The 19,610-nt window shown below is 40.7% G+C and overlaps 3 protein-coding genes across 5 annotated transcripts; 1 reads left to right on the top strand and 2 right to left on the bottom strand.

Moving 5' to 3' along the window:
* Positions 1-3,423: 3,423 nt before the first annotated feature.
* Positions 3,424-8,823, bottom strand: LOC112272945 (putative methyltransferase PMT23). 3 transcript variants are annotated; one of them, XM_090245470.1, is made up of 10 exons: positions 8,658-8,823; positions 7,633-7,729; positions 6,567-7,408; positions 6,259-6,420; positions 5,790-6,060; positions 5,389-5,499; positions 5,004-5,178; positions 4,572-4,844; positions 4,095-4,289; positions 3,424-3,979 (listed from the first exon to the last, which is right to left on the bottom strand). In XM_090245470.1, exons 3-10 carry the CDS (start codon positions 7,386-7,388, stop codon positions 3,772-3,774), a joined length of 2,217 nt encoding a protein of 738 aa, XP_090101596.1. In that variant the 5' UTR covers positions 7,389-7,408; positions 7,633-7,729; positions 8,658-8,823; the 3' UTR covers positions 3,424-3,771. The 3 variants fall into 3 exon arrangements, with proteins under 3 accessions (XP_090101596.1, XP_024356918.1, XP_024356919.1); XM_024501150.3 differs by having other exon boundaries at positions 8,731-8,823; XM_024501151.3 differs by lacking the exon at positions 7,633-7,729 and having other exon boundaries at positions 8,731-8,823.
* A 3,052-nt stretch (positions 8,824-11,875) lies between these two features.
* Positions 11,876-13,610, top strand: LOC112273190 (small ribosomal subunit protein uS10c). Its single transcript, XM_073529541.2, has 3 exons — positions 11,876-12,073; positions 12,843-12,989; positions 13,110-13,610. Exons 1-3 carry the CDS (start codon positions 11,954-11,956, stop codon positions 13,422-13,424), a joined length of 582 nt encoding a protein of 193 aa, XP_073385642.1. The 5' UTR covers positions 11,876-11,953; the 3' UTR covers positions 13,425-13,610.
* A 1,196-nt stretch (positions 13,611-14,806) lies between these two features.
* Positions 14,807-16,486, bottom strand: LOC112272946 (NADH dehydrogenase [ubiquinone] 1 beta subcomplex subunit 8, mitochondrial). The gene is made up of 4 exons (XM_024501153.3): positions 16,283-16,486; positions 15,794-15,880; positions 15,299-15,394; positions 14,807-15,127 (listed from the first exon to the last, which is right to left on the bottom strand). The coding sequence occupies exons 1-4, from the start codon at positions 16,412-16,414 to the stop codon at positions 15,074-15,076; spliced, it is 369 nt and encodes a 122-aa protein (XP_024356921.1). The 5' UTR covers positions 16,415-16,486; the 3' UTR covers positions 14,807-15,073.
* Between the last annotated feature and the right edge of the window lie 3,124 nt (positions 16,487-19,610).

Below are 19,610 nucleotides of genomic sequence, written 5' to 3'. Positions count from 1 at the left end.
AGCCACATGGTTATCAATACTATTAAAAGTTTTGTAAGTCCAAATAAGACATTCAATTATCATACATTATAACAACACTAAAAGCATAAGCTTTATAACAAATCTAGGAGTCAATCTACAAACAAGACATATTATAGCACATTATCATTTTACTTGAAAAAAAATCCAATGAGAGAAAATCAATCTTCAATATGTACCAACCATAGAATAAGTAGCAAATATTTTTACAAAGCTGCTAGGATTATCACTATTTAAAAAATTCAGAGAAAGATTGAATGTAACGACCACACTTAACCTAACTTGATAGTAAAAAATAATATTAAAAAAATAAAATAAAAATTTTAAAAAATCTATATATCTACTCCAAAACATATTTCTCTATCTCCGACCTATTTCAAAAGGCTTTGAATTTTGCCCCCTTAAATCCTTTAACCTCAACTTTGCATGCTACCTAAGAATTGTAGACTCTAAGGTAAAATCCATATTTTATTACGTAATACTTACAAGGCATCAAATCTTCTTCAAGTAATTGAGTGGTACTAGAAGTATATTAAGAAGAAAACATTGAACTCCAAAAATGAGAAGGAATCAAAACATTGGTAGTATGATCCAAAGTAGAATCCACTCCAACTTCACTCTAACCACAAACTTCGATTGGATCAAAAAAAACAACCAATTTTCTAATAGCTTCAAAAACCACTTGCAAACACTTGCTGTGAAAGAAAGAAGCCCCCAAATGACAACAAAGAAGGACAAAATCTGAAAATGTCCAAGCAACTCATTATCAAAAGAGAACCAAAACAAAAAAACAACTTGAATCATGAAGGATGACAATAAAATTACCTGCAAGCTATGGCGACAATCCAATCCTTACACCATTACATCACATCATGGATTCCTTGTGAATAGGAAGCAATTCAAGAGAAGAAACTCTTGCAAAGAAATAAAAACTCTACCGTAGATTTAAAGTTAGAAACCTAGGAGGCAAGGGAGGGATATTGGACAATTTGCCCCCTCGGACAAAACACAAAGAACCTAGATATCAATAGGAGGTACAGGAACATAACCCTTGACTAGGTATCTACCCATTGAGGTAAAACTTTTGTATAAGACTCTAATCTTGGACCTTAATCAACAGTTAGCCCGGAGCTTGTAGTGGTGTTACCTTTTGCTAAACTCTCGAGCTATTTTTGCTTAATGAGTGACACTGCATCTCAGATACTTATTGCAGTGTTTTATTGCTGGTCATAGAAATTGCTTAGCCTTGTACTGTTCTTGAACGTATCAATTATAACTGTCAACGAACTCCAACTCCAGCCTTGACCCCAGCCTGTCGCTAAAATAAATGGTCTACTCGGAGGCATCGACGATTTGTAAGGCACCCCCACTGTCTCCTCAGACCCCCATTGCTGTCTGTCCATGACGCCACTACAACATCGTTCTCAAGCCATTCCGACGTCGATGTAATCTTCATCTGCTGCTTCACAAGGATTCTGAGGACCAAATTGATCTCCGCAGAAATTAACAGTCTGCAGTCGCAGGTTTGCTCTGTAGAAGAGTTTGCCAATGCTAACAGTACCATTGAACGGTTTGAGAAGATGTTTTGGCTAGTACTTTTAGCGGTTCAATAATATTACTGCCAGGAGTTCGTCCTGGAAATGATTTTACAAGTTAAGTCCTACCTTTAACCACATATTTGCGATTCAAATAGCTGAGTAAGTTGGTAGTTTCGATTTTTTCACAGGACGTAAAAGAATGGACGAATGAGGAACATCAGCGGGGGCTAAAGGTATGGATGCCTTGCTTGTGTAAGTGAACACATACCGCATCTCATTCATCACGATATATTGGCATTGTGGAATTCCGGGTCAAGCTTGATAAGCATGGAATTCTTTTTACCGAGTTTGTATTCTACTTTCTTACATTGAACCTCCTTTACTTCCTGAGGGTGGAAATACTGTTGTGATTTCAGACGATTTAGGTGGTTTCAGATCTACTTGTTTAGTTGACCGCAGTCGAGTGGCAAGAGTCCCCCACCAAAGGAAGCTTTAACTCTGGTACATAATTGCTGACAGAAGAGGAGAGTGGAGGAAACCCTGCGATGTTGTGGTCAGATGTGTTGGCTGTCGAGGAGTACCGATTCCTCTACTAGGCTTTTAGCGATAGAGAAAGAAAAAAGCAAAAAAAAGAAAAACCTTCATGATTTGCTACATCTTCAACTCCGATCGAGTTCGGTCACGTCGATCTGTGTCTACGGTTCATACTTCACCCTTCTAGTATCTGGAAAGGCCATGTAGTTAAAACATGCCGCACAACTAAGAATTCTCTAGATAGGCCAATGCCACACAATACATTCATCATAAATAGCACACAATAACAGCTGCACACAAATGTGGTATATTACTGTCAACAATCACTATGTCATAATTTATAATTCTTGGGCATAGATTGTGTAACATAAACAACCTTCTTGCAAAGTAAATGATTTTTTATTTCACGCATGAAACAATAGATTTCAGCTGCAGTTGTTAGAATCCGGTTGGCATCTTAAGCTATGTCAATGAACTTCAGATTTAAGATATTTTCCCGGCGACAAAATTTTATTTCACCAATTTTATTGGTTTTATATATTATCTATCATACTTCCCAAAGTAAGTCGAATAATCACAACTTGTGGTCGATCTTCTTTGAACTCCACAATTATTTGGTCATCGCATAGACATTACAAACACCAATAATCACTATACGTATATGAATTCAGGATGAAAATCGAGTTATCTTCGGTCACGAATGCCCACCTGATAGATCGTTTAGTGCGGAGAAGTGCAGATGATGATGACTCGTGGAGCCTACTTGCTGTCACACGTCTGGAAGAACTCGGCACCGACAGTGAGAATTGGGTCCGATAAGGGTACTGACTGCATCAGACAACGAATTTCATTGGCAGATTCGGAGTAGTTGCTTCTAGCCACCGAAGTTGGGGAGTTGTGGCTACTCGCATCTTCGTAACATGCGAGCAACTGATTGGAGATGACGACTTTGTTGAAAACCGATTAGAAGGAATGAAGTCGAGGCAAAGGATTCCTTAAGATGCACAGAAATCAAGTAGATGGTGTACACGTTGGAGCATTCTCTGAGGTCTCCCACAACCAAATCCATCATCTGGGTCGGAAAATGCCGTTTCTACTCAATAGAAAGGATTCGAGTACAGCCACCCCAAACTACGCGACTGAGCGACCTTCAATGAGTGGTTTTGGACGCATTGCAGAAGATTAAGTACTATATTGGTCTTGCGTGATTTCTCAAGTTGCGGTAATGAACATTGATAAAGATGGATGTCAACATTGAAAGAGCTCACAAGGAACCAAGGTATGGAACAAAACCAAATTCGCTCAACAGAACAGAAGATAAAGAGAAAGAATGTAAGGCAATTAAAAAAATAAAAAAAACGCTTAAAATCCGCAATAGCACCTACAATTGCACCAGGTGCAACACCATATTCATCATGCAGATGCATGAAGTGTATCTACAAGTCAAATAACATTGTCTATCTCTTTGTTTCCAACTACGGTCGATCAATTAACTCGCTCATTGTCTCACCTCATGCCTATTTCCAACCGCTTCACTACCGAAATCGAACTACCACATGATAAAGTATGTTGCAGTTGAATTGTCAACCAGCCTGAGTACAACAAGCAAACGAAAACTACGTTAACAATGTCCGGCAGATTTCAAATTTAGTGATTGACAGATTTCGCATCTCATGGGCAATTACAGAGTAGACTCAGGCCGCCAGAACTTCTTCTGTGCAACCAAGAGTGTGGAACCTTCCTCTGAAGAATTGAGGACAATATCCCAATGCAACGACTTTACGATTGCTTCTACTTTGGTCATGATCTCGGCAGTGTCACGGAAAATGGCCCATCCATCTGGCCTCAAGATACGATCCATCTCCATAAGTATGTTCACAGTCTTGCATCTACAAGATTCACACGTTTGAAGTTCTTAGAAAGTTTCGGGGCATTTAAAACATTTGACACTTGCAGAAGGGAAGATAAAACAAAATTATTGAGAGAAAGGATTCACTTATATACCTCTCTGAGAGTGAGCTCAGCAAGCGATCCGAGTGCATCAGGTCGTATGAGCGAGGGTAAGTGCTGTGTGGCTCGCACCAGTCGTGGTACATTCCTATCAATCCACGGTCGAATATGATGGGCAATGTGTCCGGCTCTGTAATTGGGATGATGTTCATTACCCACAGTGGGTAACTAACAAGTGCCGCAGCAAACCTGCATTATCAACAACGCATATTCACACGGGTGAAATCGGAAGCTAAACTTGAGCACTGCTGTCTCTACAGTAGTTGACATTACAGAATTCGAAAATAAGACAAGTTCCTTGTCAACCATTCCCGACTACTGAGAGTAGATACCTTCCAGTATTTTGAACTAAGGCGACTTTTTAAGCCTGGGCAAGGAAAAAAATTGAAATAAAGAGACCGTAAGAAATAAGGCATGAAATTAATATACAGATTGTTACCAATGTACGTCCACAATGGAGCGCGCACTTACCCTCCATATCCAGCCTTCATATCCATAACCTTCCGAATAGAATTCCAGTCAATGCCTAATCCTTTCATGTATGATTTCTCCACCACACGCTTCCAGTGCTTAGCGTCTGCTTCGAAGTCCTCAACTTGTGGCTTTCCAAAGATTCCCTTTTCAGTAGAACTCAACCAGGCTGGTGTAGCGTCCACACGAAGCGGCCATTCTACTGGCCAACTAGCTGCTCGAGAGCCTTTTCCAACGGGAATCCTGTGCATGCACGCCTTCATTGGTACATACCTGCAGCCGAAATATCCCAAAGAATGTTAGTCGATCGTTGGAGAAGAAACTGACAATTGTTACAAACCCAGAATGTGGCAACGCTGAAAAAGAACTTCAAAAGGACGAAGACTCTCATTTTCCAACGTTGCAACGCTAGAAAAGAAATGACAGTATTACCAAGCAGCATCTGGATTGTCCGCAGCAGCACACATTGGTGGAGTTGTATCCCCACGAGAGTCATAAAGGGCATTGTCTGTTGGTTTCTGAAATATGGCAACTCCAACTTTGGTGTCTGGGTCAATTGATCTTGTTATCATCTTCCATTGCATTCTTTTAAGGAGACCGGATACATCTGCAACCAGAAGCATACCACAATCGGGTCAAGAAATTGCTGCAGACTACCACTCTGTGTTAAAAAAAACATAATCGTCGCCTTGTAGCTTATTAGGGGGAATAAAATGTGGAAGTAAATAAGCTTCAAATTAAAAGTAATCAATAATGATATAACATACCAATCACAATAATGTACAACGAGAAGGACACAAATGCCAAAATATCGTACCCTTCCAGATTTGCACATCTTCTTCATTATCCCAATATACAGGTGTTGCAGACCACACGAAGAAACCTCCTGGTCTTAAAAGGCGGTTCAACTCGAGCATAAGCATTCCACCTGTCACCAAATTCAGTCAGCAATGAATACGACGTACCGTTTAGCAGTCTAAAAAGTTCGGTGGGCAGTCAAGATTTCGTAATACAATCTGCAGAAAAATAGTAGGATGTCTTATTCAATGCACAACGTAATGTTATACTTTCTACACCATTAAAATGCCCCTATGGGTGCGCGACGACACTTTTTTTTTTAATCTTGAACACATGCTTTTAGTTGGGCTACTGAATGTACGATATCATGGGACCTAGCTTGTCATAGGGGTATATGACATTGCAGGTGACGATGCCTACCTTCTTTCTCCCAAGGAACACGGCACCTAGCACAATGTACAACATCGTACACATGACTGGGAAAGACGAGGCGCTGGGTGCCCATCACACTATTAATAGCCGGAATGCCTCTCTCCAATGCAAATTGGATCTGAGCTTCATGTTCATCCTTTGGGGCCAATGACATTGCGAGCACGTCCTTATCAAACAAGTACCCTCCAAAGCTGGCAACGCCACAGCCAACGTCCAGAAGAGTTCGGATGTGTTTTCCCCAGGATATTTCAGGGACAATCTGGCGTAACAAAAGGGGGTCAAAATTGTCGAAAAACCAGTTCTGATTACCTAGCATTCCCAAGATATAAACCAGGGATTAACTGCATACAATAAAGACAAGAGATTTTCCAGGTACATCGGTCATACAGAAGAAATTTACAACAATGCAACAATGTCAAAGTCACCTCAAACCTAGAAGTGAAGTGAACATCCGTACCTTCTGGATATATTCTATGTAATGCGCTGCTCCATGTTCTGTCTTAAATTGAGTACCACCACCTGGGAATATAAGCTTCTGTTTGTTGTCGGATAACTTCACCCAGTTCTGATCGGATTTGTATGAAGCCAGTTCTGTGTGTGGAACATTGCTGAACCAGACCTGCAGGGATGACATAACAAGAGGGGGAAGAAATTAAGGCCCTTGAAGGAAAACCCCAATTCCACAAACTTAAGCTTTTGTTTCAAAAAATCAAAATCGAACTCAATTTTTTATAAATCATGGGAATCTCTGTACAGCGCCTATACCGCATCCCTGCTCTCGGGCCACTTGATTGGAACTTTGTAGTTTAAGGGCAGAGGGAGGAGACATTTGGGAAGCTCTTCTTCAGATGGACAATGACGCTCCCTGTGCTCATAATGCGCAGTAGTAGGAAGTTGTTTGATGGCCTTCTGGTTGTCAAGGCAAGGAATATAATCCTGAGCACCTTCGAAGTTACACAATTTCCAGTCTGGAATATCTTCCGACACAGTTTCTTTCAAAGCTGGAGTCGACTCTGCGGGGGTGGTGGATTCTGACTTATCCCCTCCCTCTTGTAACGTCTTCTCGTCCTTCGACTCCTCCACCTGAGTCCCGAAATTCGTCGAGTTCGTCACCTGAGTCTCAGTTGTCAGTTCAGCTTCAGTGCCCGATGTAATATCATCTGGAAGGTTCCCATCGCCTGCCCCTAGTGATTTCTTCACCTCCGTTGGGGTTGGCTCAGACTTCCCCACGGGTGGCGTTGGCTCAGACCTCTCCTCAGTTGGGGTCGGCTCGGGCTCATCCACAGTGGGGGTCGCCGTCTCAGTCGTCGAAGAAGGCTCGGAATCGTCCACTACAGGAGACTTGGTAGCGTCCGCTTCATCTTCTGTTGGGGTAGTCTCGGAGGTTGTCTCTGGGGTGGTGTCAAACTCCTCTGTGGGCTTCCTACTGTTGTCCGTGTTGAGGGACGTTCCGCCCTCGGGAATGGCAGCTGGGGCACTTAAAACCCAGACGGCAATCAAGAGGAACCCAATCACTGCCGAGCCCGTGATGATAAGCGTAACTGAGGGGCCCTGCGACCCCTGCCGGGAATTCCTCGGCAGTGCCATTAGGTTCTACAATGTCCTTCCTGCACAAATTCAGGCACAATTTCCTGCACAGTGATCAACACCTTTCTGGGATCCAACTGAAAGTTATATTTCTCAAACCACGCCACATAAAAAAGTTTGATGAGATCTAACAAGCAAGTACATAGCGGACTGGGTCAACAGATCCTGTTGGTTTTATGAAAATAGAATCTAAGTGAAACAAGCATTGATGCTAAGATACACATTTAGTATTGAACTAATTCACCTGCCACTGTTAACGGAGTTGACGGTTGAACTGTACTGAATCCTTTATTGAGAAGTCAATGTAAAATTCATTGGAACAACACTCGCACGTTTTTTACCTGATTAAAACAATTGCAACGCAGCAGATCAGCGTAGGGCTACTGACTAAAAAGGATTGTAATCTATCACAGTATAATTAAAATTCCCCGGTATTTGTAAGAGGTTCCCCGTAATCTGAACAAGATGGCGAGACTCTATAAGCCTTCTCGCAGCACTTCGCTCAAGCGTTTCTAGGAGACATAAATGACGTCTCATTGTCAAATAATGGAAGGATGTTCATTGTAGAGAATTCCCTCTTTTTTACTCCTCCAGATCTGCCGTATTCACAAACTACAAACCCCAGCAGAAGCCAGCACATAAAACCACTCTAGACACTACCACGAGATACTCAGAAAAATTTCGATCACATCCGAGAAGCCGCGATTCAAGGCTCGGCATTTCCAAAGACCCAGCTCAGGCTTCCTCCAGAAAGCACAAGTACAACCCTACACCAGAACTGCAGAGTCTAAACCACACCATCCCTAGAAATTAACCTAAACAACAATGTATTCTTCAAACCATGGAAACCCCCCACCAGAACCTTGCAGAAACGACAAGGCAATCGCTTCTGCACAAAATGCCAGTACAACACCAAAAAGATACCGAGGGGCACAGGAAGAGGCCAGCAACGTTCGCACCCCCACACCCCACCTCGCAAGACGAACTCAAATGCGAACTGCAGCGGTGACATGCAGTGCCCCCCCCCCCCCCCCCAAAAAAAACGACAGGCCTCAACGATATTGCCACCTCGAATCCAGGACTCGACATTTTCCAGCAAACTCCTCCATCAAAAGCAACGAAACTGAGTAAATCCAGGTGTGGGTATGGAGGGGAGATAGATAGGAAGAGGTAGAGGTAGCGGCTGCGAGAGCAAAACAGCGAGAGACAGATAAGCACTACCTCGAACGCCACCGAGTGACAAACCAAACCAAGAGGTAACTAACTTACAAATTTCCATGAGTCACCGTCAATGCAAAAAACCTCAAACAACAGCACCCCGCAGCGCTCCAGCAGCACTCACCTCAAGCTCGCAGGAAGAAGCAAAACAAAAACGGGACCCAACTCAGCGCCAGTGTAAAGTAACTCAGATCTGAGCCACCATGGCGACGATGCTCGAAGAAGGAATGGCGATCTCGATTCGGGGCGGGTCTCAAGAGCCCATGAAAGCTACGGCCATGCGTGGGGGCACGAGACGGTCGCTTCGGCGTCCTCGTCTCCGAAGCTCCCCACTCCCCACCATGCCGTTCCCCTCAGCGTTCCTTATGTCGTTCCTTATGAGCGTTCCCGTCACCTTCTTCGGAGATCCAGTGCTATGGTTGGCTGGTTCGGAAGCCTCAGGTGCCACTTGGACCCCCCACCTCCAATCATTCTTTGACCCAAACTTCGCCTACGGTTTGTTTAAAAAAGAAAATTGTGTCTACTACTTGACTTTGGAGACGTGAAAAAACAAAAAACCGTTGAAGAGTCTCACCGCGTGATATCACACACTGGATTTCAGTGCTGTATGTTACCATTGGGGTGCACTCAGCTGTGGCATTGATTCTCGGGTTGTAAGCATCAGAAGGATTCTCAGTGTCCAATGCAACGAAATAGATGGGGGCGAACTGTGGGCTCCACGTTCGGACGAGCGAATAACTTCAGAGGAACATGCACCTCATGCGCAACTAGTCCCCGTTTCTACTTTTAATAGCGCGCACGGGTAAAACAGCGAATTCTAGATCGAGGTTTGTGAGTACTCACCCAACTTGTGATGCGACGTCAAAAACCCATCTCCACTTGGGGACTTTGTGTCGATCCCACCTGATGTTTGTTTTCCACCGTGGAGTCGAAGAAGCACAACACAGACAGACAGACAGACAGACAGACAACCAGTGTGGGTGGTTTGAGGGCCGAGTTGATTTGGGCCCCACCTCGGGGAGTCCGCCGCAAGTGGGCCTGCGGCGTGCAACTTCCTGCCCTGGTTGCGCGCCTGGTTGTGCGCCTGCTTGACCACAGTTTCCTGCGTGGTCCTCTGACCCCGTTTCTCTTCAAGCTCGGTCTGCAGTCCCGTCTGCGCGCAGTGTTGGTGACTGGCTTCAGTCAAGTCTTTTATTTTCTATTCTATTTATTAATTTGGGTCTTGGTTAAATATTAGCATTAAAATATAAATAAATAAATAAAGTATGGTGCATCAAATATTGGGATGACTTGGTGTATTTAAGTCTGAAATATGCATACATGGTTATAAAATGGTTGTCTTTATCAATTGAAGCTGTGAAAGAGAAGATGTGATATTAGATATACTTGAGTGGCTCAAAAACTATGTAGAAACAATTAGAGAATATAATTTGCTAGAGGGATGGGAAGAAGAAGATGGAGTATAATTTTATATTGGATGTTAATTGATGTTGTTAAGAATGGTTTTAAAGGTTGTAGACACCATGTGTAAGTTGTTCATCAAAAGGGTCTTTTATGAGTTGCAATAAAACATTCTTAGTTATGGATCAAACAACAGGTGGTATAAACAAGCATATGTTGAGATTGAAGGGAATCATCTTTAGTTCAATGGAAGGACTAATCAAGGGGGACCAAAAACTCTTCCATTCATTGTTTATCAATTGTTCCATTTGACTTTTATCAATACATTATTTTCACCACATTATTCTTCCAATTTTTTTTGCAAAGGACAAATAATATTGATTTCCACTTGCTTAATAATTTAGAATAGACCATAAGAAGAACCAGAAATTTTTTAATATATATATATACACCTAGAAATACATCAAAAGAATTTATGGCTAAATTACTCCTATTAATAAAATATAAATTTCGTATATCTATACATGGAAATACATATTTTGTATCTTAATCATAATAATGAAGTGATTTTATTTATTTATCAACTATTTTATTGTTTGACAATATCATATTTTAATAGACATTGACTAAGGAATGTAGCATCTCAATGTCAACATGGATGTGACATATACAACTCTATTTGTATATGTCGCACATTTTAATGAGACACATAATTGGAAAAATAAATAAATAAATAAATAACCAATAACAACAACAACATATGCATAATTTTTACCTCTGCAATTTGATTTGATTAGATGTATTTTGTAAACACAATTTTCTGCTATGGCACAGCAAAGACAAACATATTCAGAAAAATGAATTGAATAAATGAATTGATAATTGGTTCTTAACAACATTTATTTTTACACAACTCAATTCAATTTGGGAAAAAAAAAATACTTGGGATTTTCTTTCAAATCATATAAAGTAAATTATTTACTTGACTTTGCTATTGAAATGTTATTCCTTTTTTATATCTATATTAATTATTTTGATAAATCATAAATTATAAAAACATTTTTCTGAAACTTTAATTTCTAAATGTATTTCTATGTGTATATATATATATATATATATATATACACTAATAGACATAACTTTGTACTATTTTAAAATACTTCTTTATTACAATCTCTCTCTCTCTCTCTCTCTCTCTATATATATATATATATATACACATATACATGCATACTTAAATTACAAAAAAGAATGGCACAAGGTTACAATATAGCTAGAATATGGCATTATAAAACATCTTCATAATCAAAGAGCTTCTATTGTTAAAACATCGAATTAGTCAGATAGATGTCTCAAAAACAGGACTCAGACCAAAAAAAAAACGATATTTAAATAATTAGATAAGTATGTTATTTCCAATATGAAATTTTCGAAAAATAAAAATAATACTTTCATTATATAACATTGAAAGGGGAACACATCAGCACTCACTTTTCCATCTACACCCAAAACATTTTTCTCTACAACCATTGCTTTGTAGAACCCCTCAATGATACGGTGCAACGGTTTTCCCATCCTCGAGTTTTGCAAATTGCATACCAAATGTTTTACGAATTCTCTATCTCGTATTGTTTTATTATAAAACTTGGATTCCTCAAAGCTTGAATTCAAGTTCTATAAATCCTAAACCCTAAACCATTGGAGCGTGGACCTGTGTGAACAGAGAATGCCGACCGGGTATCATCCAAACCACCCACATACATCCTCTAATTACCATTCATTCGTCGATGAGGGATCTTATCCACAGCGTTGGAGGCTGGGGGCCAGGAAGAGGAGGAGGAGGAGAAGCGTATTGCAATTGTTGTTGTTGTTGTTATTGTTTGTTTGTCTGTTTTGCGATTCCTCGCTCGCAGTTGTTGCGCAGGAATTGCTGTGGGATTGCAGCGATGGCGTCTACTGCAATTCTTGCACCTGCGTCTGCTGCTTCTGTCGTGGCTCTTCCTTCCGCAATTGCCTCCTCCGCCTCCTCCTCACGCGCGACCATCTTCAAAGTCTCGCCTTCCGCTGTGCGTCTGCATCTCATCTTTCGTATTATGGGACATGTTGTGGTTACTCTTGCACGTGAGTTTTGAAAATTCGTGCGGTAATTGATGCGTGTTAGTGTTAATAATTTTTCGTTTTTGTTTTTGTGTTTTTTTGGAGTAGTTTTGAGGGTTGGGTTGGCGAGCTTGATATCTTCTGCTGGACTTCTCGGTGCGCTGTTCTGTGTTGGTGATAATTTGATAGTAGTGTTGAGGTTTAAGGCGAGCATTGGGGTTTCTCATGGGTTTGAGTGGGAATTTGTATGCAATTGGCGTAGGGTTTTGTCCTATCCTGGATGTTTCAAGAGCTTGCCCGCTGCATTTTGTGCTTAACTAGTTTGAGGGAGGTATTTGACCTTTTTGAATTAATCCTGCGCTACTCGGAGAGAGTTTTTGGTCGCGGAAGCTGAACTCGTGCAATCCAGAGCGAATGTGTCTTTCTTGACGAACTATCTTTTGAAGATGCAGAGTATGACAAGAGTCACACAATGCACTGCTAAATTTCGAGCAATCATCCAATTGGAAAACTCGCGAGGGATAGAATTTCGTGATGGATTGTATATACACACGCTTTGAAAACTAAGAAACTCAATATCTGGGGAAACCTTACGCATATCTACTTTCGAGAGAAGGAGAATTGGACTAGAAGTGATCACACTGTTCATCATTCGAACGACCTACCCTAGCATTAGACTCATGAAATTCACGTCAATTGATTCCAGAACATGTCTAATCCAAAGTTTGTCGACTGTAGGCTCATCTATCGACTTTTGAGGGGTTGAGGGCTGACGGTTTTCCCAGCAGCAGCTTAAATGAAGTGTGGCAAACTTCCGCCCAGACGTGGTCTACTCCCCGTCACTCCAGGCTCACAGTGAGGGCAGCAGTTGCCAGCGAAGCTCCGGTATGTTCGAGTCGACGTTTTCGCTACAAAGTTCGACTGCTTCGGTGTTAGTACTGTACAATCTGTCATATCCTTGTTAAGTCTCCACACTGATCTCTAACATCCATCTGTTTCGGTCAGACTGCCACGAAGCAAAAGATCCGCATCAAGCTTCGATCGTACTGGGTGAACTTGATAGAGCAAGCATGCCAACAAATCTTGGAAGCGGCACGGAACTCGGACGCCAAGACCATGGGGCCCGTGCCGCTGCCTACCAAGAAGCGCGTGTACTGCGTGTTGAGATCGCCCCATGTGAACAAGGACTCACGCGAGCATTTCGAGATCAGGACGCACCGGCGCCTCATCGACTTGGAAAACCCTAATGCTCAGACCATCGACGCCTTGATGCAGCTGGACCTCCCAGCCGGAGTAGATGTCGAAGTCAAGCTGTCGTAAACTCTCCACATTCTTTGTTCTTTTATCTTAGTCTTTTTTTCTTATTCTTATTCTTTTTTTTTTGGGTCTTGGTGAGCTGCCGTTGTCATACTTGAAGGAAACCTTCATCCGCATTCTGTACCTTTCATTTCTCCGCTCCAAATGCGGGTTTTCAACCAAGCAATTATTCTGATCATGTTTTATTTATATTTTTTTTGGTTCAGTATGATTTTAATTATGTCTATTGAAGCATCACTGCCATCAAATGTTCCAAGAATGATTTCATTGAGAGTATCTTATGTGTTTCGTAAATGAGTGTTGTCACAAGATAGAACTGTTGCATTGGATTGTGTTGAAGTTGGCACATGCACTATTATAGATGCATATGGGTCATGAGTTTGAATAGTGTATATATATGTATACGTAAATGAATTATATTAAATTGAATCATTTCATTTCTTTTTGCATGAATGTATGTACATTTGTGATTCTATTTATTTAGTTGTTGGACCATTCTCAGTTGAAAGTTGACATACGAACATAAATATGTGGTTATGTTTAGCAAAACACTTAATGAGAGATTGATTAGTCGTACATGTTTAGTCACATATATGAGAGATTGTTTAATTAATTCTCAAGAATTCTTCATCGTGTTGATATATGACATTTGCATCGAATCTGTTTCACCTAGGGTACAATGTCGAGGTCAGCTTTATTTGACTTTTCTACTGCATTTTACAGCTCCAGAGCACTCATTTGCTATTTTGCACAAGCATAAGACAGACGAATATAATGTTTAACAACTGATACAAGAATCATAGTTTATTGTTTTTACAAAAATAGAGAGAATATAATAATATTGATTACATCCAATTTTGTGTGAAGTAGTTGCAATGCAGAGATTTCAATTCAAAATCATATCCAACGAATAATAAGGACTTGAGACAAACAGGACTGTATTTATAATACATTCTCTATCATGTATTGTTTTAGAATGTTGTGCTCTTTAACAGCAATATTTTAAACTTGCCTTCGAATATATAAACCTAACTTATACTTGAGAAAATCATAAACAAATGTAACTTTTAAGAGCTTCATTCCACACTGTAATTTATCTACCCACCTCTCTGCCTCCAAATCCTTCCCTTGTTTTGCTTGTCTGGGCTCTCTGCACCTGAACACTTAGGACACAAGGTTAGTGTTGTATCTCAAAACTGCTGAACAAGGCTAGCTTATCACTCACAAACCACATGCACTACACCATATGAATCATTCAACCTTGATGCTTCTTATCCCGACAAAGACGGAATGTTACAATAGTATTTCAAAAGAATCAAAACAATTGGTATAAAAATTAAACGAGTGTATCAATAAGTAAATAATAAATAAAAATAAGAACACTCTTGAACCTACTATCATCACTTTATTTCAGTCAGCCTGTACAAAGAGATGAGCACGTGGATGTCATCTGCAGGTACTAAGCCATTCTACATGAAGTCTTCGTATGGCTCGGAGGCCTATCTCAGACAACCAACACAGTTTGAGGTTCAATATATGCTCTAAAACTAACTGATAAAGAACTTCCTTCAGTTTAGTCCCTGCAAAGAACACAGCAGATGTAATGATCTGATTCAATCTACCAGCTTTAGGACTGACTACTCTACCAAGGTTCACTCTTTACCAAGCTCCACCTTTAAGTCGTCGTAAGGATACTCCCGTGGTGCCTGAAGAAAAGTTTCAGCAATTTTTAAATGAAGCAAATAAACCACAATAGTGATGTGAAACTACCTTGATCATCAAACGATACTAGAAGACCCTGGTCTAAACAATCAATTACAATCTAAACAAAGGAAAATCAGAATCAGAATCAGAGTGGAAAAATTCAGTGTGTTTACCCAAGGAATTCGTGAAGCTTTGTCATTCCAAGCAGCCAAGCCACCAATCCCGGCAAACAATCCCATGCCTCCCAAGAGCCAAGCCAGCGCTTCATACTGCACCGGTACAAGACGTATCAAATAAACTCCAATTACGAACAATTCTAATCCAAAGAAGCGCTGCTAATTCCATCATTGTTCCACGCAAAGAGTCAGAATTCACATAACATTACAAAATAATTGTGTAATAGGTAGGACTACACAATGTTCCACTCCTTTACAAGATTTAGGAAACAACGGAAAAATGGAAACTGAGCATCGATGTCACATTGGAAGATAGTTTCCGGCAGTACTCAAGAAAAGAGCGACTGGAGTTAACATAAAAAAATAAAAATAAAAAATCACAAGAGAACTAAAACATTATGAACACCATCAACCGCTATAATCCATCTTCATGAATCGAAATCGAATCTTATATCCTCTTAAAATTGGGCTGGCAGCGCAACCTAAACTCACCTTGCCCACCATAGGAGCTACATTGTCAAGACATGGCTCTGGGAACGGACTTCCATCGTCCCAAATAAGCTCTGCGTTCTCAGGAAGCTGCAGATCAAACAAAAACACGACTCTCAATGTTTATCCGCTATCAATGACCTACATCAACCGACAATCACACCTAAACCCCATAATCAGACACTCGTAATTGGTGAGCCAAAACTCAAAACCCTCACTAGCCAGCGATCCATCCGCAAAAGTGGAAGGTTAAAAACCCTTCACATATGTTGATAAAAACGTTGGAAAAAACACCATACTAGCCCCCATGTATACAACCGACACTAAAGCAGTAACCCTAAATCCTAAAAAAACATCCCCATGAGTTGAAATTCTACAAGGGTGTTAGATTCTTCCTACTAACCCTTCCGAAACTAACAAAAACTCCTGAGGCTACCCAAAAATGAACCAGAGCGAGGAGCACGAAGGAGGGCGGGGGAGGAGTAAACTCACAGGATGAGCAGGAACTTCCATGCTACCTACGGGCAAACCAGCGCCTGCTCGCAACCGCATTGCCGACGCCATTTGCGAGGAGCGGAACAAGGCACTCATGCCTCTCGCGGCACTCATCCCTCCCGTAGTCATCCCTGACCCAATCTCTCTGTCGCTCTCGCTCGCTCTCTCACGGCGCTTCCCCGCACTCGATTCCTACGATGAAACAATTTTCTGGATTCCCGACATGCAACGGCAATTTGTGATCGATTGGAGGCTCTGGCACTCCCGAAGCCGTCCTTGAAACTCGCTTTGTTCTGGGTCTCGTGCGCGGTTTCACGCGCCATCACAACGCCGTTCATTTGCGGTTCTGAAGCGCGGTTTCACGCGCCATCACAACGCCGTTCATTTGCGGTTCTGAAGCGCGGTTTCACGCGCCATCACAACGCCGTTCATTTGCGGTTCTGAAGCGCGGTTTCTAGCTCGATCCCGCGCAGGGTTTTTTCAACAGCCATGTCGTTGATGTGAAGGTAATGATATGATTTTGGCGATGCTTTGTACCCAACAGTTTAGTAAATCATGTTGTAAGATTCTGCTCCTCGATGTGTCCATAGTAAAATATGAGTGACGTGGATGATGTTTATAATATTGAGAACATAATTTTTTAAAGATAAAAGTAAACATAAAAGTAAAAGTCTACAATTACATGTAACTATATAATAAAACTATGTATCATTTATTGATACATGTAAATTTTAACAAGTCACCTTTCAGGTGAACTAACTCCTAGATAGTTTTTCACAGATATGATTCAGGTATAGATGTACAAAAAAGAAAGATGATTTATTTTACTATATTGCAGTTTTAAAAAGTTCATTGTACTATCAATGCGAATTCTAAATTTGATATATATTAGGAAAAAAAAAGTTTAATTATTGAATGATATATTATGTTGAAAAGTTACATGAATAATTACTATAGTTTGTAGAAGAGCCAACTTATCAAATAATAAAATTGAAGAGTATCAAAGTATGAGAAAATTATATTAAAAATAAAAACTTTTGTGGTTTGGGTCATTTGTATTTGTAACAGAATTACAACATTTACGTTCATTTGAATCATATTATAGTACTTGAATTTTGAAATTTTTTCTTGTTACTATATTGTAATATGTAAATTTTTATTGTGTACTAATTTATTTGTTAATATTTAGTAAACAATCCTCAATTTCTTTCTAATTTGATAAAAGATAATGTGTTTTAGAAGAATCAAAATACCATTATTGTCACGGACAGAGAAATACAGACTCGAGATCTAACAAGAAGTTTGAGAAGAACTGGCAAGAACTAGATTAATCAGATGAATACAAGAACAACACCAGAGAGGTGAGCTAGAGCTCCAAGAGATGTGTTGTCGAGACTGAAGAACTCTTCAGCCTCGATTCCAATATATACTCCTATTTAGGAAGCTTCTCAAGCAACTTCTACCAACTAGGAAGCTTCTAGAAGGTTCTAGAAACTTATCTCCAGAAGGTTCTAAGGACTATGTCCCTAACATCTTCTACCAACTAAGAAGTTTCTAAAACGTTCCAAAGACTTGCTTCTAGAAGGTTCTAGAAGCTTGTCTCTAGAAGGTTTTAAAGACTATGTCCCTAACATCACCCCCTCCTTTAGCTTCAAGGTCTCTAAGAAGCAATGTTGTTGTTAATCAGTACCAACGCAAGAAAATGAAGATCTGTCGCATAACGTCTGCTATGAACTCCAACTGTTGTTCACGAGGCAAGTGATTCATCGGCCCTTGAAGCAAATGATAGTGGCCCACTCCTTCAACTTCTGACCAAGCATGAACTTCCGTGTCTTCATTGTGAAATTGTCCTTCAAACACGCCTTCTGGCTGACCATCGTAAGCAGGCTCGGACTCAAATACAATCACGAGTGATCGGTTACTCGGTATCCTTCATCGTCGTCGTGGTGTAGGTGGTTCTTCATCTCGGGGTCGCCTTCGTGAGCTAGTCGGTTGAGATAATCTGACTGGCATAGTATCTATCTCTTGGCTATCCATATCAGAAGACCAAACTATGGCTACTGAAAAAATTCTATTTTATCTTAGAAAAAATAACTACATCAACTACGAATTTTGGTGGTGCTCTCCCCTTTTCTTATATTCTTGGGTGAGTAAGCTTCAGAAGCAAGCTATCGTCGAACCGACTTAGGTTTATGAGGATGTTGTTGATGAAACTCCTATACCTTTTGCGGTGCATTGGCGAGATTTTTAACTAGCTCCCACGTTCGCTCATTAATGTCGTAACCGCATCAATGAACAAGATACTCCAACTTGCCCCACCTTCGCCATGAATCTAGTACCTTTTCAACCTCGTATTCCTCGTGATTCTCGATCTCAATACTAGGTGGCGGACATTGCACTCTTTTGGGAAAAGATGACTCTCGATAAGGCTCCAACAGAGAAACATGAAAGACTGGATGTACCTTCATAGAAGCCAGTAATTCTAGACGGTACGCCACTGGATTGATTTGCTTCTGGATGATAAATGGTCCCAATCTTCGATAGTCCAACTTATCACATGGTCGCTTGATCTTGATATTCCATCGAAGAAGCCATGCTTTATCTCCAATTTTGAAAGTAGGTGCTTGATTCCGAAATCTATCTGCAGACGCCTTGTAGGATTCTTGAACAGATTGTAATTGAAGCTTCAACGTATTTTGAAGCTCTGATAGTTGTTTTGCAAATCCTTCAGCTGCTGGATTGTTATTTGTTGACGGACTCAATAAATCAAGCTTCGGATGATATCCATAGTTGGAAAAGAATGGTGTGTATTGAGTTGACACATGGAGGGTGTTGTTATATGCAAACTCGACTAGCGGCAGATATGTGGTCCAATCGTCTTGCTAATAGTTGATGCTGCATCGTAAGTATTGTTCCAAGACTTGGTTCACCCGTTCCGTTTGGCCATCAGTTTGAGAATGAAAAGCCGAAGAAAGCTTGATATCCACCTTCAGTATCTCAAAGAGAGATCTCCAAAACTTTGACACGAACTAGGTTCCTCGATCTAAAATGATATCATCTGGTAGTCCATGATATCGATACACATTATCGAGAAAGAGTCTTGCTGTGACTTCACTAGACGATGTCTTCTTGCAAGGGACAAAGTGCGCCATCTTTGTAAGCCGATCTACCACAACAAAGATGTTGTCAAATGAGTTCGATGATGGCAGGTCCGTAATGAAGTCCATCGGAATTGAAGACCATGGTCGACATAGAATCGGCAATGGCTGTAAGAGTCTATAAGGATGATGCCGAGGATTCTTGGATCTAGAATAGATGTCGCAGG

This window comes from Physcomitrium patens, chromosome 20, assembly GCF_059467195.1.
Source record: "Physcomitrium patens ecotype Gransden chromosome 20, ASM5946719v1, whole genome shotgun sequence".
NCBI classification, from domain to species: Eukaryota; Viridiplantae; Streptophyta; class Bryopsida; order Funariales; family Funariaceae; genus Physcomitrium; species Physcomitrium patens.
This window is presented reverse-complemented; position numbering and strand designations above follow the sequence as displayed.

Coding starts and splice junctions, on each gene's coding strand:
- LOC112272945 (XM_090245470.1), bottom strand. CDS start 7,388: ATGGCACTGCCGAGGAATTCCCGGCAGGGGTCGCAGGGCCCCTCAGTT. Junction 5,500..5,789: donor TGTTCCTTGGGAGAAAGAAG/GTAGGCATCGTC, acceptor ATTTGGTGACAG/GTGGAATGCTTATGCTCGAG. Junction 4,845..5,003: donor GACAATCCAGATGCTGCTTG/GTAATACTGTCA, acceptor TTTCGGCTGCAG/GTATGTACCAATGAAGGCGT.
- LOC112273190 (XM_073529541.2), top strand. CDS start 11,954: ATGGCGTCTACTGCAATTCTTGCACCTGCGTCTGCTGCTTCTGTCGTG. Junction 12,074..12,842: donor TCAAAGTCTCGCCTTCCGCT/GTGCGTCTGCAT, acceptor TGTCGACTGTAG/GCTCATCTATCGACTTTTGA. Junction 12,990..13,109: donor CAGTTGCCAGCGAAGCTCCG/GTATGTTCGAGT, acceptor TGTTTCGGTCAG/ACTGCCACGAAGCAAAAGAT.
- LOC112272946 (XM_024501153.3), bottom strand. CDS start 16,414: ATGACTACGGGAGGGATGAGTGCCGCGAGAGGCATGAGTGCCTTGTTC. Junction 15,881..16,282: donor TGGAAGTTCCTGCTCATCCT/GTGAGTTTACTC, acceptor TTTGATCTGCAG/CTTCCTGAGAACGCAGAGCT. Junction 15,395..15,793: donor TAGCTCCTATGGTGGGCAAG/GTGAGTTTAGGT, acceptor GTACCGGTGCAG/TATGAAGCGCTGGCTTGGCT.